Here is a 16,974-nt window from a genome sequence, read left to right as displayed (position 1 = left end):
CATCTTAAACCCAGATAAACAGAAACATGGAACTCTAATAATAGACATCATAATCATCACCATAACACGACAAGAGAACAAGAACACAATCCCTGATGCAAACTTAAATCAAAATACAATAAACTCAAAATACTGGGTCCAACAGACCCAGAACCGTGACACACTATGTCCGGTTGGTTAGCCACCACCATTTTGTCCGTCTGTATCTGGAAGTCCCACAGGATCTTAGCTCGGCCATTCTCCACCACCCTTGGGGGCGTCTCCCATTTTGACCTCGGGACTTCCAAGCTATATTCGGCACAGATGTTTCTGTACACTGTGCCGGCCACTTGGTAATGGCGTTCAATGTATGCCCTGCCTGCTTGCATCTTGCACCCTGCTGTTATGTGCTGGATTGTGCATCAGTTCCTGATGAAGCCTCTTAGGGTCCTGTTGATCTTGTATAGGTGTAGGCATTCCAGGATCCAGGTGTGGGGCATTGAGTCATAGGCCTTCTTGTAATCAATCCAGGCAGTGCACAGGTTGGTCAGCCTAGTCTTGCAGTCTTGGCTGACTGCTAGGTTTCGCGCCTCTGGTTTTCTTGACAATTCTTTTCTGTGCCCCGCTTACGTATTGACCCATGTGCCTGTTCATTTTAGCCAACAGGAGCTTCCATGTAGTACTGAGGCAGGTTATTGGCCGGTATTTGGATGGGACCGGACCGTACTGGGGGTCCTTGAGCATCAGGACTGTCCCGCCTTCAGTTAGCCATTCCGGGGGTCTCTCGTCAACTAGCAGCTGGTTCATTTGTGCTGCCAGACGCTCATGGAGTGCAGTCAGCTTCTTCAGCCAGTAGGCGTGAACCACGTCGGGGCCTGGTGCTGTCCAACTCTTCATACTGGAGACCCTTTCTTGGATGTCTGCCACTGTGATGGCTACTGGACCCTGTTCAGGGTGGTTGCTGTGGTCTGCTCTCAGATCCACCATCCACTGAGTATTGGGTTGTGTCCTTCTCCCATATGCTCTTTTAGTATTCTGTGGAGAACAGCTGGTTTATTCTCATGCCTTCAATCTCTCTGGTGTATCTCTTCAAGCGGCTGGCCAAAGCTGTGAGTCTTTCCAAGGCTGTACTTCTTAAGCACCTTCTTTGTCACACTTTTCTGCAGATCCAATAGCTACCATATTCCACTGATATGGAATATGAGAAGCTGCAGCAGCGAGGGAACTGGGTGAACATGAAAAAAGAAGGCAGTTGTGTTGAAGTTGTAGACCTTAGCTCTTTCAGCTCCTTCCCAATACACCTTCAGGCTCTCCAAAATGCAACACCCTTAAATCAGCAGTTGTAACACATATGTAGTGTGTGTAAGTAAGATATCAGTCAACTGGATTAGCTCCATTTTTCATAGATCAAAAAAGTCCCGATCTCTAGTGAAGCTGTTTCTTATCTTTTTCTGCTTAGTTATTCAGTTTGTCCTTATTTATAACCTGGCTGTTTATGCCTGTTTTGATACAACATGTCATAACATTATAAACCTAAAATGTTTTGCTTGATGGAAAACTCCTGACAACTCGAAAACATCAAGATATCTTGATTGATTATCCTGCACTGATTCCAAGGGTCGGGTCTATCTGCACAGCCATCTCAAAGGACACAACTCATAAAGTATTTAGCAATCTAATCATATCTCAAAACATCTCCAAAAGCGAACTTGCTGGTTGTTAGCATAAAATTATATAACCTGGGTGAAACACATGCAACACCAGGAACTCCCATTCATCATTATTGGTTAAGAACCGTCTTCCGACAAAGTGAAGCATTAGTCCAACTATAAATTGTGGGGCAGCATATTTAAAATACACAGAAATCATCCCTGAAAGCTAGAAAACTGTAAACCTGCAAATAATTTTCTTAGTTGTGTCTTTACACCCACGTGAGTTTTACTGTGAATCATTAATGTGATCCTCACGATGTGTCATTGTGTCCACAAACCCCTTCCATGACATAATGGAACAGAAACTGGTAAAATTTTAACTTCAGAATAGTTATTTGGTTTAAAATAAGCAAATTACACACAAAAAATTACCTAAAATCACGACATATGGATTTTATTCATTCAGTTGATTCACTAATATGCCAGTCATTGTTATATAAAGGTATTTAATCTCTGACTTAGAAGTCCAAAAACTGATACTCATTTCATGGTCCTTTGATTTATGTGTCCCAATAGGTGACACAGCACAATTATAGCTGTAGAGATAGAGAAAGGGATGCGATCGATTGTCATTTGGATAAAATGATAAGAAGGGGTTATAAAAGAGAATAAGAGCAGATGTGTAAAGGACAAACATAGCAGGGAGGACTCTTTTCTTTTCTGTTTGACAGGGTTTCCTCTCTGGCTCCCTTCTTTGCCTTTTAAAACTTTGCTCTCTCTGGAATCCCGGTCTTTTCCACACTCTTTATTGATATGCTGCACTTTTACAGCGAGTGATAGTTTCGTTCTCTGAGTCTCAAAGGTAAATAAGGAAGAACTGCACAAATTCCCCAGTGTGGAAAACACTCTGACCACATCATGGCTCGAGCTGCGCTCCTGATTGTGGCTATCCTTGTTGGATTATGCATGACATATTCAGGTAAGTACTGAACAGGTTGGATTACTTTAATGTGCTCAGTTATGTAGCGAATTTTAAGGGCAAGAAGGCACAGCATGATCTGAAATCAGAATGATCTTTTGACTGAGCGGTCACTGCTGGCTCATGCATGATTTACCTAATTTGACCAGTTTGACAGCATTATTTCCTTTACAGAGTGCCTTGTATTTAAGCTGTGTTTTATACTAGAATTATCTCATGTTTGCTGATGTACACTTTATACACTGAGTATAAAACGTTAGATATAAATGTTCAGGAACTTTGGGTTGAAAATGCAAATGTAGTAAATTACACAGAAGTCTTGTTAAGTTGCAATTTTAAAATCTGAGAAGCATCTATGAGGGCACTCAGAGAGAGTATATCCCAGCAAAGCTAATACTTTATCTTTCTGTTTTAAACTAAGTAGAACTCAAATAAATATAATGAGGTTTTTTTGCCAATCAGTCATCTCGCAAACATTAATTTAGTTGATTATTCGCTAAAAATCTCAAAGAGTTTTACAAAATTAAAATAAGAAAAATGCAACTTTTTTTATTGTTACCTGCTAATATTTTTTAACCTAATTAACTCTTTTTAATTTAAGATTTTCAACTTTTATAAACTGCCTAACTTCTACTGATTAATTTCATGGGTTTGGTTTCATTTCAGTATTTTAGAAATTTAAACGTGTTAATTTTGACTTACGTCCCATCTAGATGGTGTTGAAGGTAGCGACCAGACAAAAGTAAAAACAGAAGAGGTACTTTTTGCCAGTTATCACACCTTTTTGTCTGCACATTCATATTTTATACTAGCATCTGTATATTGCTCTTGTAATGTACTAATGTACAGATTTTTTTATGTGATTCAGACGGAAATGTACATGTCCATACTTTGCTCACCATTACCACCGCACTTGTCTCCATCTTCTTCAGGTAATGCTCCCTGCAGGTATAATTAGTGACTGCACTGAGTTAAAATTCAATTTTATTTCTATAGCATCAAATCACAACAACAGTTGCCTGAAGGCACATAGTCACTACTTTCATCCTTCTATAATAGGTCTGCTTTTAAATATATTTTCTAGTGTTGCATTATGAGATTGCTGACATTTCATTTCCTTGCTTTTCCAACACCAGTTCATGCTCTGACACCTACTGATATCGCCACTGTTTATGCCTTGGGAATACCAGATTCAAACAGGTATATTGCAAAACAAAAAAAGCACAAATCTATGTAAGTAATACTGAAGAATGAACACTGAATGGGTCAGCATGTACTGCGGCTTTAAAAGTAAACCTAACTGAACACAACCACCGTCTTATACAATGTGTATGTCTTCATTTTTAGGGATGAAGCCTCCAGAATTATCAGTAGACTAGCTGGTAAGTCTCATTTACAGCCAGTTGTACTATTTTCAAATATCAAGAGATGAATGTATAAAATTAAAAATGTACAATGCAATCTAATATAAATAATCACATTGGTTATCAACTGTTAACCTTTGAAATTACTTTTACATGTAGTGTTTGTAATCACAAAACTGTTTTCCCAAAATACTTTGTTACTTTATGACTGAACTTCGGTTTCATGGTTTCAAAGTTAATAATTTCCCAACTAATTATTATTATATCATTTAAATCTCCTATTATGTTATCAGGCCTAGAACTTGACCATTAATCTTGTTTTAGTTAACCACTATAAACCTGCTTTATCATTTCACCTTTCACTGCCAACTTCAAGTGGATTAAAGCTTTTTTTTAAAAATGCTTATCAAATCATTAAGGCCTTTGTGATTATGTATTATGTACTTTTACAGTTAATAGTTCAGTTCAAGGTCAGGGTTAATAAACATATAGTTTCCTTTATCTGTAAGGATAAGATAGGGGCCATAAACATTGATTAGTGACCCTGATTTCACATGAACATAAAAGAAAGAAAGCTTTCTTTTTATCAGCAGTTATTATCCATGTCATAATGTACATTGTCTGTACATTATTTTTGTGTGTTAACGCCTACCACAGTCTTCACTGTAATGTCTTTGTGGTTTGAATAGAGTTGCTGTCCATGTTTAACCCCACGGTGATTGCTCAACAATCAGCTCAGAGCTCATCGCAGTCCAGGTAAAACACATTATGCCCATTTTACAGATAAATACTGTTTAAGAAGACAGATGCAGGGTTCTTTACATGAGAGTTTCTGTGTTTGCAGGAGTTTACTGGAAGAAGCCGAGGATCTTTCACTCTCCCTTTCACATCAGGTAGAATTAACCCCTGTCATATTAATTTATGCATCTGAATGTTTCTGTGACCTTTACAGTGAATGAGCTTATCCACTATAAATACAATGGCATATACATAAATACAAATGAAACAGATGACAGGGTACTTTCACTAAAACCTCAATCTCAGCTTGATATCTCAACAAGGAGACATGTTGTGCTTGGGTACTCCCATAATCACTAACTAATTTAAATCCCCCAGTCATGGTTATTCAGGAATGTCTCTGGTGGTGAAATGCCACAGTTATTAATTAATTTTAAGTTTCATTTTTATAACCAATATCACATACAGAGGTTCAAAGAGCTTCACAGGCATAAAAACGTATTGATAAATGAGGCCACTTTAATTTAAGACATTTTAACGCATGAGTGAAAATCAGTCATATATAAAATCCTATGAAGCACAACGAGAGGAATGAACGAAAGCATCAAACAGAAACAGAAAGTCAACGTGAGATTGATGGAAACTGTTACGTTTTCTCTGGGTAGACGTGAACAATGACAGGTTAAGTTCATAAACTGCAAGCATTCGCCCAACTGAGGTGCACTGTGTTATCCAAGAAAATCAAATCTAACAAAGTGTGCATGAAAAAGAAATAACTTAGACACTCATACATTATACTGCATGTCCTTTCAGGTGGAAGACTGGAAGCTTGTGCTGCTGTTTGTGCCTGCAGATTTCATATGTGCCTGTTCGTCACATGTAAGATCTCTTGTTTAATTTCTGCTGAGGCTCTATTTTTGGTGCCGCATGTGACGAAAAGGAAAAAATACAAAATGTTGCCATTTCTTTGTTTTTCAGGTTGAAGAAGATATTGAGGCTGCAGTGCAAGAAGTGGAAGCAGCTCTGCAGATACTGCAGAAACAGGTATGGTCCTTTTTTTGGATTCAGTTTTTCCATGAACATATGGATTGGCAATCAAAAATAACACTCTGGGTGTATGCTTACAGCTGCATCGTACTTTAGTTCATGTGGTCACCTGGAGTGGATATCATCAGCAAGATAAGTGAGTGTTTCCCACAAAAATCTACCAAAAGCAACGTGATAAAAACTCATGTAAAACATGTTTCAAGTCTGTTCTGTGTTATGCATGTACAGTTATAGGATTGTTTTTAATTTTGTAGCACGTGTGAGTGTAATGCCAAACGCCTATATAAAGCAACTCTCCTGAAAGCACTGCAGGTAAACTACTTGTAAATAAATGCATTTTCTGTGCATCCTTTTTTTTTTCTCTCTGACATATTTTCCTGCCTAACTGACTATTTTATTTGGGATTTCTTTTCAGGATACTCTGAGCCATGTCTTCAAAAATCCAAAGTGGAATAACAATGGTGCAGACTTCACTGTTATGTTGCATTCAGCCCCCGCTATCCTTGAGCCCCAATCAGACTCTGTAAGTAACATTGTTCTTATCAGCTACGTTGCATAATCTTTCCTTTATTAACAACTTATCAAATATTGCTGACTAATGTGTACCTTGCATATGTAATGTGCTTCCACACAGTCTAGCCTTGACCAGTTGGCTATTCAACTCTGGACAAACCTGGTAAGTTCTTAAACCACACTTAGATGCAAAAAGGAAAATGTATAAAATGAAAATAGGCAGTGTGAAAGAGCAGCAGACTTCTAGAAATTCATTTTATTCTGACATTAAAACCATCCCTTCAATTTAAAGGCCAGAAATAACAAGTGTCAGATTAAACACAGATTAAAGTGTTAATATGCCTGACAAAAGATTTAATGATTTACTTCACGGGATTATCTACAGGATGATTCCTCTCAATGTTGTTCACTCTGAATGCACAGATGAGTGGATTGTACTTTGTAGGCTGCTGGATGCAAAATAGCTGCACATATAACCCCAAATCTTAACCACTCATTGACCTTTTCTTCTCCAGCTTCAGCCACTGACAAGTGAGCCCAAGGTTACGGACAGAAATGCCATAACTTTTCCTTGCCCTAACCAGGTGAGTCACTGCAGTCTATTGAAAAATGCCTTTGAAGTGTTAATGTGTTATGCTTTCATCTCATAGAGTAGACTTTTTAAGTTATAAAATTCAATGTTAAACTGTTAAAACTGTGAATTTTCTGTTCTCATCCCAGGAGAGTCCTTTCCTGCGTACACAGATTAATTCCCCTCCTGAAACAGTGGGGGAATTTTACAACAAAGCAGCAGTTCAAGTAAGAGTCAGATATGTAAAAAAAAAAAGAAGAAGAAGAAGAAAGAAAAGAAAGAAATAAAGTAAAGAAGATAATTTAAATCTGTAGATAAACTGACCTGAGTATATTTTTTTAGGAGATGGGTACCGAGATACCTTGCACAGACCGTAACCCGTCTAACACCGTACCCACATCGGGTGAGAAATGATTTTTAAATTCCACTACTACACTGAGGGATATGTTTCTCAGTCCAGTCATGCTCAGTCACATTGTTCTTTCCACTGTACAGTTAATGAGCTCAAACCTGGAGACATCAAGGTGGTGGCAGCGCTTGGTGACTCTCTAACAGTGAGTGTTTCCCTTCTCCTACAGCCCAATTTCATCCAAACAGTAAAATCAATAATACTACTGCTACTACTACTGGTAATGATAATAATGATAATACTAATAATTTTCAAAAACATTGAAATTTAATAAACAAATAATTTCAAAGGTAGGAAAGGGTGAGCAGTCTGATTCTTAAGAAAAATAATTAACTCTATCTCTCATTTGCACTTAATTTACAGACCCACTAGATCTACAAAGGCATAAAACCTTCATTAAAAAAAAATTTTAGAAGTAAACAATCATAAAAGTATTTTATGATTTTATGTTTTTAACTTTTTTACTGTCATACTTTTACAATTTTTTGTAATCACGTTGGATTTTCTTGAAAAATTGCAGTTATTAATGACTTCTCTGCAATCTTTATACATTTGGGGTAGAATAGGATGCAAAGCAGGCCAGTTGTGGCCCAGGAGCCATATGTTTAACACCTATGGTATAGTACCTTGCAGGACTAACCAATTCATTCCTTTGGGTTTTATTAGCCCGGCTTTTTATTGTCTTGCATCTGATGTTTCCTGCAGGCGGCCAATGGCGTAGGTGCAAAATCAGATAACTTGTTGTTACTGCTTAATCAGTACAGAGGATTGTCATGGAGGTAAGACAAGTTAAAATACAAATTTGTTTACATTTTGGAAGAGTTACTTTATAAAACTAACTACATTTCTGCAACTTTCAGCGTTGGTGGTGACCAAAACATAACCACTGTGACAACTCTGGCCAGTATGTCTCTATCTTGCACTCATGTTTTTGAAGTTGAAAAAATGGTAGTTGTATTTTACTTATTAAACTAAATTGTGGTTCTCATCACCATCACTAAAGGATATAGGCTTGAACAGGTCTATATTTTATGCAATCTAATGACCTGAATCAACAAAATGAGTTTGGTTGCTAAAATGAAAGGGCACTTTTGTATACTTAAGAAATCTAAATGCTGTCACAATGACTAAATTACAATATAAGACTATAACAATTAAATCATTATTTGAGGGTTGTTTTTTTTAACTTCTAATCATTTTTTCAGACATCCTGAGGGAGTTTAATTCCTCCCTGACTGGATTCTCTACAGGAATCAGTGGACAGAATGATGCTAAAGCCTTTCTCAATCAGGCTGTTCCTGGAGCAAAGAGCGAGTAAGTCACATTTGTACTTACTTTCAACCTTAGCAGGATTTGCAGCATGCTATACGAAAAAAACATAATCAGCAAGTTTTAAAGATAACATTTGTTGCTATTTCTAGTGACATGGCAGGACAGGTGCGCATCCTAGTGGACAAAATGAAAAGCGATTCGGTAAGTCAGCAATAACTGCAGGAGAAATATGCATACTGGGCACTTTATTAGGTACACCTTCCTAGTACAGGTTGGACCTCTTTTTCCCAACAGAGCTGCCTTATTTCTGTGTGGCATGAATTCAACAAGATGCTGGAAACGCTCTTCAGAGATTTTGCTCCATATTGACAGCATCATGAGTTGTCTGGTTTACATCCATGATCCATGATCTCTTGCTCGACCACATCACAAAGATGGTTTATTGGATTGGAGCACAAGGCGACCCAAGAAAATGCCAAGACTGTCGATACCAGGCAGAATGGATCCATGTTTTCATAAAGCATTAGCATTCGTTTCCTGTTCTTAGCTGACAAGAGTGGCACTTTGTGAGATCTTTTGATGCTGCTGTAGCCCTTTTTGCTTCATGGTTTGATTTGTTGTATATTCAGAGATGCTCTTCTGCAGACCTTGGTTGTAACAAGTGGCTATAGTTCCTTTTTCTATCATCTCAAAGCAGTCCAGCCATTATCCTCTGATCTCTGGCATCAACATGGCATATTTTCTCTTCATTGGACCATTCTCTGTTAACCCTAGTAGTGGATGTGTGTAGAAATCTCTGTAGATCAGCAGCTTCTGAAATACTCATACCAGCCCAACTGGCACCAACAACTATACCACATTCAAAGCCACTTAAATCACCTTTCTTTCTCATTCTGACACTCAGTTAGATCAGCTTGTCCACATGTTGATTTGTTGCCATGTGATTGGCAGATTACATATTTGTCTTAACAAGCAGTTGAACAGGTGTACCTAATAGAGTGGCCGGTGGGTGTACATTCAGACACAGTGTCATGTGTATTTTGTCACAGCTTTAAGTTAATAATGAACAAATTAAACACAGAACTTTACCTCTTATGTCCTCCAGCGTATCGATTTCAACAATGACTGGAAAGTTATCACCATGTTCATTGGTGGAAATGACATATGCGACTACTGCAAGGACACTGTAAGCGCTCCACATGTTGTCTTTGTTGTTTTATATATTGTACTTACTTACTTTGCCATCATAATCAGGCGGTTTCATACCATTGAACTGCCATAAACTGCTGAATTAGAAGAAAAAAAGCTGTTAGAAATATAGTTTAAATTTCAAATGTCAATTTTTGGTCGAAATCAAATTTAGAGATATTTTTCATGTTGTTCATCCAAAATATTTTATTATTTTAATGACAACTTAAAATTATCCTCATTATCATAACAATCTTTCAGAGACAAAAGCCTCAAAAGCTGCTTGCTTTACTTGATTAACAGTCCAAAATAATCATTAAAGACAAGTAATCATAGCCAACTCCTGCATTAGTGAAGCTAGAAGAAAATATTCGGCATTCAAATTATAATCAAAATAGTTTAATTGTACGTTTCAGTGGAATAACTAATTCAATAATTTACCAGATATTTGTTTTTCACATTTATGCTTGGGATCTTTTGTAATAGAGATTTTGTTTCCCCCCTACAGATCTATTACTCACCCAGGAACGTGGTCCGTCGGATCAGTGAAGGTCTAGACATACTCCACCGTGAAGTATGTTCTCATCTTCTTGCACCTTGCTGCCACAGCCATTCAGTATCCCTGAATGTTTTCAATGTCGAAATCTTTCCAGGTGCCTCGTGCCGTTGTCAATCTGGTAGAGCTGTTTAGCGTCAAACAGCTACGTGATCTGCACAGTGATTCGACTTTGGGGTGTCCAACATGGCTTGCAAAGTAAGCAATATTTTCTTGTGTTGGACAAACAGTTTGACCAAAAATCGTAAACCACTAATTGACACTCTGTGCATTTATGTTCCAGTATGTTTTGCTCCTGTGCCCTGAGTCCTAAAGACGGATCAGCTGAACTCGAGATGCTTGAGACCTACAACACAGGCTACCAGGTGTGAAAGAGAGAGAAGTTAAAAAGAAGGATTTTCCATAATTTCCACATGTCAAGGTTCAGGGTTCCTTTATTTGTCATTGTACAATTTTAAAAAATTGAAGAAAAAAACAAAATTTACTCCTCCACTGCTTACAATAATGGCTCTGGAGTAAAGTGATAAAATAAGAGATGAATACAGAAAGAAAATAAATAAACTAAATAATTACAATTCTCTCATGAACCTGTGCTTTCTTATGTGCATTACACATTTCTCAAGCTTACTTAACCTGACAGCAGCATTTTCAAAGGCATAAATAGACTGACTCTACAGTCAGTCTATTAAGGAATGAAAGTAGATTTCAATTATAATAACAGATTCTTTGTTTCTTTGGTTTAATAGTTGCATTGTATAGTAACTGAATAATTATGACTAAAAATTAAAGACACCTGTGTATTTTAAACAATTTCATGAGGTCATAATGAATTTATCTTGAGGTTTAAAAGCTTGCTACAACAAATAAGTGGACTTTTTAAAGGCTAAAGAGGGCGATATTATGATGTCGTTGTCCACTGAATATAACTGTCACTGCAAAGTCAAAAACTTTATTTGCTTTTTATTCTTGTGAGGTCATCTTATGACTGTCTGTCCTCTCAGGTTGGCATGCAACAGCTCGTTGACTCTGGGCGGTATGACACGCATGGTAACTTCACTGTGATACTGCAGCCCTTCCTTAGAGGGCTTTCTCTTCCCAAGTTACAGGTAATGTCTTACAAATGTGAAACACCACACTTTTACAGTATTTTTGTTTTCATTTAGGAATTTGTTTAACTTGAAAAAAAAAGTCTTCCTTTCTTTGGCTTCTTTATAAAAGGACGGCCGGCCCGATCGCTCTTACTTTGCCCCTGACTGTTTTCATCTCAGCCAGAAAGCTCACACACTCATGGCCCGTGGTCTGTGGAACAATATGGTAGGAGTTTCTACGGCCATTATGACATCAATATTTTGCTCCATGTGGGGTTTTTTGTTTTGTTTTGTTATTTAACTTGTAACCGACTTTCATGCTCTTTTAGCTTGAGCCACTGGGCAGCAAGACTTCTACGCAAAACTTCACAGCTGGTGTTGATTTGATTTGTCCCTCTGAGGTAAAAATGAATCTAAATCTCAGCATTCTGCATTATTATGTTATTACTTTTATGCTTTCATTAGCTTTTTTTTTTTTAATTTCCATTTTTCTTTCCAAATACAGACAGTCCCATTCATTAGGACGGCTGTTAATAGCGGCTACACCTTTCCAGGCCCACCACCCACTCCTGCTCCAGTCCAGGTAGGTTATAATTTAGGTGTTTCATACCCCCCAAACACTTGTGGCAAACATTTATTATTTACATTATGCACAATGGAAAATGATTGAGTCTTAATTATGAAATATATCTTTATTATATTACAGAACTGGGGGAGTGACTTCTCCTGTTCAAACACGGCACCGTCCAACTCTGTGCCCACTTCAGGTGCTCATCCTGTGTTATAATGCAGTTCTGAAATACAGTGATTACATGTCAAATATACTCATGTTGACTTTTTTTAATAGCTCACAAGGTGCGACCAGCAGACATCAAGGTAGTGGCTGCTCTGGGAGACTCTTTAACGGTAAGCTCAAGAGCGTGACTGGTATTTTGTCATAACTGAATAAATCCTCTAAATAACTCCCAAAACTTTCCGCTCACTGTTTTTCATCCAAATCCTTCATTTGCCTCTCACAGCTTTAGTCAACTATTTGGCAGCTATGCAGTTATCTGCCTGTGGTTTATGCGTCTTGTTTTTTCTTCTCTGTTTGTTCTCAGTTCTTGCAAATCTAATTTATATCAAAGTTTCTAAATAAATCAAACGTACTTGCTTCTACAATAAAAACTGAATGCCAGAAAAACCCATTAATACTGTAATATTTCATAAATCACGTCACTAATAGACAAAGTAACAGAGTTACTGTCTAAAGGACGGATTTTCTTTGTTTTCAAGTCCTTAAGAGCTGAAAAATACTCACTGGCACATTTTTTGGTCTCTGGGACCAATAGCGAGTAGATTAATCTGTAATCATTTATAATAGTAATAACAGTGTTACACATCACACCTTTTCTAGGTACCTATAAATCAGTTAATGTATAAACAGATAGAGTAATATCAACTTAATGAGAGAGTGGTTGAAACGGGGGGAGTCTGTTAATGATTCAGCTGTAAAATCACCTTTTCCCAAATGTAGGCCGCCTTTGGTGCTAAATCACAAAGTCTGGTGGAGCTAAGTACTGAGTACAGAGGAGTGTCGTGGAGGTGAGAGACCAAAACAAGACTTTGCACATTATAAAGTATAAACGTTGCATTCTAAACACACATTCTTTGTTTGCCTATTTTTTTTTATTAGCATTGGAGGTGATGATACTCTTGAGACTGTCACAACATTACCCAGTAAGTCAGAAACCTCCTGTGTTGAACTGTAGTGCACATAAGCACCACTAGATGGCAGAAATAGTCTGACAAAAAACTGTATTTTGTCTTTAACTGAGTAAACTCTGTACCCTAACTTTTTTTTTTAATGTATACTTTAGATATCCTTAAGAAGTTTAATCCTGATGTCCAAGGAATGTCAAAAGGAACAGGAAAAAAGGAGGCTGGTTTCAATGTGGCCGTATCGGGCGCTAAAATATCGTGAGTTCTGACGTTGACGTGTTATCAGATATATAAATGGCTTTATTACTATGCTATCTTGGAAGCATTGCATGGGCTAATTATGTGCAATTCCATGCAGACAAATCCCTGCACAGGTCAGAAGCCTTATTGATGCCATGAAAGAGGACCCAGTGAGTTTAACATGCATTACCAAGTGATTTTTAATGTAGCCTTGTCTCAAGCCTTGCCACGTTTTCTGCGGGAAAACACATGTAATTAAACCTGTCTCTCTGAATCTGTCACCACCAATCAAACTAGGCCGTGGATTTTGAGAACGACTGGAAGCTTGTGACCCTCTTCATCGGAGGGAATGACCTGTGTCAATACTGCAACGATCGGGTGAGTTGCTTTAAGAAGTCGTCACAGGAAATGTGGTTTGAAGGGCATTTTTGAAGGGAAAAAATTATTTCCCTCTGCAAGTGTAGTGCTTAAACATCCAGTGGTGTTAAACGCCCTCTCGAGATATCATCACTCCCCAAATGGAACTAAGCACTGGAGCAGAATAATTAAGCCTTGTGAGCACCCCCCGTTTATTGTTTTATTGTGTCAGACAGGGATGAGAGCAGACATGGTTTGTTTTCAATAAGCACATTCTGTCGCTTTAGCCCTGCAACACAGATCACCCCCTCCCTCCTCTACCCCGGCCTATGTCTGCGTTGAACAAGCACACAGAACACAGTGACAGGCCTTGTTCTCTAAGAGGCATAAACAACACAGAAGTCAACCGAGACTCTCTTCTTCCTCCTGTCTCTGTCTTGCTCGCTCCCGCTTTTTCCTTTCTCATTTTAAACCCACCCCACACCCCCTCTCCCATTACACCCCTCAAGCTCCACTGTCAGGGTAGTCTCTCTTTTAATGTTTGTGCTTTGAAGCAGAATATCAAAGTGCAGCATCAATTTAAGATGAGCTCTGAGACTGTAGTGACAGCTTAGGGTTAGTTGTTGCTAGTGCGCTCTTACATGTTGCATGGCTCTCTCTTGGTGGGTTCAAACTTGGCCACATTCCCCTCATATCTGCCTTAATTATGCTGCTGGCTACAACAAAAAGAAAAGAAAACACTAATGGGGTGTGGTGGGTGGGGCAAAAAGTCGTGGCTGAACTGAACTAAGTTCATGTGTTAATAAATAGCCTTATTGATTGCATCTCTCCAAACTACAGGCCATGTACTCACCTAAGAACTACAGCTATCATATGATGACAAGCTTGGACATGCTGTACAATGAGGTGAGACTATTTTTATTGATGTAAAAAGAATAATATTATATAGTAAGCTCATAAGTGAAGATACCTTTAAGAGATTCTGAACCAAAAAAATATTTGGGTTCATCCAGTTTTTTAGCTCCACTCTTCTATGATTTTTTTTTTTAATTGTAGGTTCCCAGGACGATTGTGAACGTGCTGGGGATCCTGGAAATTGAAGGTCTTCGCAAGATCAATAAGGACACCCTAGGGTGCAATGTGGTGCAACAGTATGTTCATCAATCTAAGCAACTTTTCATGAATAAGACCATTGATTACAAGGCAGTCTAAATCACTTCTCGTCTATATCTAGGGAATCTGTCATAAGACATCAGGTCTAGGTGATAGATTGAGCAAGCGACTATATGCTGTAAGGCTAAATACAACAGCCGAGGTTCTCCGACCTGAGGCCCTTTCCTGTAGATCCCCTCCTCTTCATTGCACTGTCTATTGAGAAAAACTAGAATATCAGATATAATTTGTATTGTATGACACAACTGCCTCATACCAGAATGAATAACAAATCAGTGACTTTTTCCCTGTGTATCCCCAGGTTTGTCTGCCGATGCTTCTTGGACCCGGGAGAGAATTCACCAGAGCTGGCAGAAGCAAAACGAATCAATCGGGAATACCAGGTTAGCAGGCTGGAGCCTTGATAGTAAAATGTTTGATTCTGAACAAGTGTTGATGAATCAGGATTGTTACATTACCTTAATAACATCAGCCATCTGTTACTGCCAGACTGAAACCGAAAAATTGTTGGATGGAGGTCGCTATGACGACAAGGAGGATTTTGCTGTGGTTCTCCAGCCTTTTTTTAAAAGCACCATCTTACCTTTCAATGCTGTAAGTCTTCCGTGTGCGCATCACCCTCCACTACGCTCTACATGTATTTATATGTAAACATTTAGTTTGCGGACAGTAACACGTCTGTCAGTGCTCAGGATGCATTTTACCCACAAACAGGGATGATTGTGTGTTTTCCCTCGTGCAGGAAGGCCAACCTGATGTCACATACTTCTCCCAGGACTGTTTCCACTTCAGTGAACGGGGACATGCTGACATGGCTGTAGCTGTGTGGAATAACATGGTGAGTCTTTTAATGTGGGTAGTAAAGGGATAACTGTTTGCCTTTATAATTACAACATCTCCCTGCAATTTATGCTAAACAGACATGCATTTGTGGTTTTGTCTCTAGATGGAACCAGTTGGGGAAAAACAGACGTATAACGCCTTTTCAAATGGCAGAGACAGAATCAAGTGTCCCACTGAGGTAAGGAATCAGCTGCAGAAGCACTTCTTATTGCAGTATTTTTTTACAGGTTTATGGAATTGAACTTTGACATCCTATTTATATGTTCCAGGAGCATCCTTACATCTTCACAAAGATAAACAGTGTGGCTCCTGCAGTCACAGCCACACCACCCATAACTGACATCACACCACAAGCCTCGGGCAATCCAAAGTGCCCTAACACTGTGCAAGCATGGCTCGCTGCTGTGCTGGCGGTTGTTGGCCTTCTGATTGGTTCAGCTGTCACCTGGCTCTTCTTCTCCTACAAAGCCAGGAAGAACAAGAAGAAGATGATGACTTCGGGGCAGATGAAGGGCACAGAATTTTAACTTTGTTATGTTTTTTCATGGGACTATTTAGGGGGGGGGGGAATAAAGAGCTACTCAAACATTGACAATGAGGCTGTTTTTCAAAACTGTACAATGTTATATATGATCCTGTTTGCTTTGATAAATTAATATTGTAACTTAAATACATATGTCTATGTATATATAAATATATGCAGTTAAATAAACACCGAATTAAGTTTCTGTGGTAATTTTGTGTATACTTGTAATGTGTTTTCATTTTGAGACAAATACTAGTGGGACTGTATGGTGTGGGTGGTGGGAAATGGAGGGTTAATTGGCAATAATTCATGAAACAGTGTACTGTAGTGTGACTGCTCAATCCTGACCCAGCTTAATACACTTGTTTGTGCAGAAAAAGCACTGCAAAACAGAAACTACTAATGCTCCAGCTGGTTAGGTTGATTATTACCTCCAAAGGCCGAGCCTGCTGATAAAATATACACAGGAATGGTTTATGATCCCTTTAGAGTGATGAAATATGCCGACAGCTTCTGTTGATTATGTCACAAACTTGTGACAGGGTGAAAAGTACATTTACTCAAGCATTGAGAAACATTTTCTGCGGTTTCCCCTTTCATTCAGCACAAGCTGAAATACTATACTTTACGCCACTTACATACGTATTTATTTTGACACATTGCAGACATAATTACAAACCAGATCAGTTTACTATGTGTAACCTGATGTAACCTTTACTTTGTTTGTTTTTTGAATCAGTAATAATGTAGCAGGTCTATACAGGGGTGGCTGCTTACA

The 16,974-nt window shown here is 38.4% G+C and overlaps 1 protein-coding gene across 1 annotated transcript; it reads left to right on the top strand.

Moving 5' to 3' along the window:
• The first annotated feature begins 3,327 nt into the window (after positions 1–3,327).
• On the top strand, positions 3,328–16,265 carry plb1 (phospholipase B1). The gene is made up of 42 exons (XM_013908396.1): positions 3,328–3,367; positions 3,479–3,542; positions 3,747–3,810; positions 3,958–3,992; positions 4,664–4,730; positions 4,819–4,867; positions 5,526–5,591; positions 5,691–5,756; positions 5,840–5,895; positions 6,014–6,071; positions 6,175–6,282; positions 6,394–6,435; positions 6,788–6,856; positions 6,993–7,070; positions 7,186–7,246; positions 7,339–7,397; positions 7,958–8,031; positions 8,113–8,156; positions 8,458–8,566; positions 8,674–8,725; positions 9,630–9,710; positions 10,221–10,286; positions 10,366–10,466; positions 10,552–10,633; positions 11,270–11,374; positions 11,487–11,582; positions 11,686–11,757; positions 11,862–11,939; positions 12,063–12,123; positions 12,204–12,262; positions 12,873–12,940; positions 13,032–13,075; positions 13,216–13,315; positions 13,416–13,467; positions 13,595–13,675; positions 14,495–14,560; positions 14,711–14,805; positions 15,129–15,210; positions 15,317–15,421; positions 15,570–15,665; positions 15,774–15,848; positions 15,940–16,265. The coding sequence occupies exons 2-42, from the start codon at positions 3,485–3,487 to the stop codon at positions 16,195–16,197; spliced, it is 3,138 nt and encodes a 1,045-aa protein (XP_013763850.1). The 5' UTR covers positions 3,328–3,367; positions 3,479–3,484; the 3' UTR covers positions 16,198–16,265.
• Positions 16,266–16,974: the final 709 nt, after the last annotated feature.

The sequence above is a fragment of the Pundamilia nyererei genome, unplaced genomic scaffold (genome assembly GCF_000239375.1).
Source record: "Pundamilia nyererei isolate P.nyererei 1_Seehausen unplaced genomic scaffold, PunNye1.0 scaffold00010, whole genome shotgun sequence".
Lineage (NCBI taxonomy): Eukaryota > Metazoa > Chordata > Actinopteri > Cichliformes > Cichlidae > Pundamilia > Pundamilia nyererei.
The sequence above is the reverse complement of the archived record's forward strand: the minus strand, read 5'-3'. Positions and strand labels throughout refer to the sequence as shown.

Bases quoted from the DNA above. Each gene is read 5' to 3' on its own strand.
- plb1 (XM_013908396.1), top strand. From the start codon at position 3,485: ATGTACATGTCCATACTTTGCTCACCATTACCACCGCACTTGTCTCCA. The intron at 3,993-4,663 runs GTAAGTCTCATT...TGGTTTGAATAG, and splicing joins AATTATCAGTAGACTAGCTG to AGTTGCTGTCCATGTTTAAC. The intron at 10,634-11,269 runs GTGTGAAAGAGA...CTGTCCTCTCAG, and splicing joins CCTACAACACAGGCTACCAG to GTTGGCATGCAACAGCTCGT.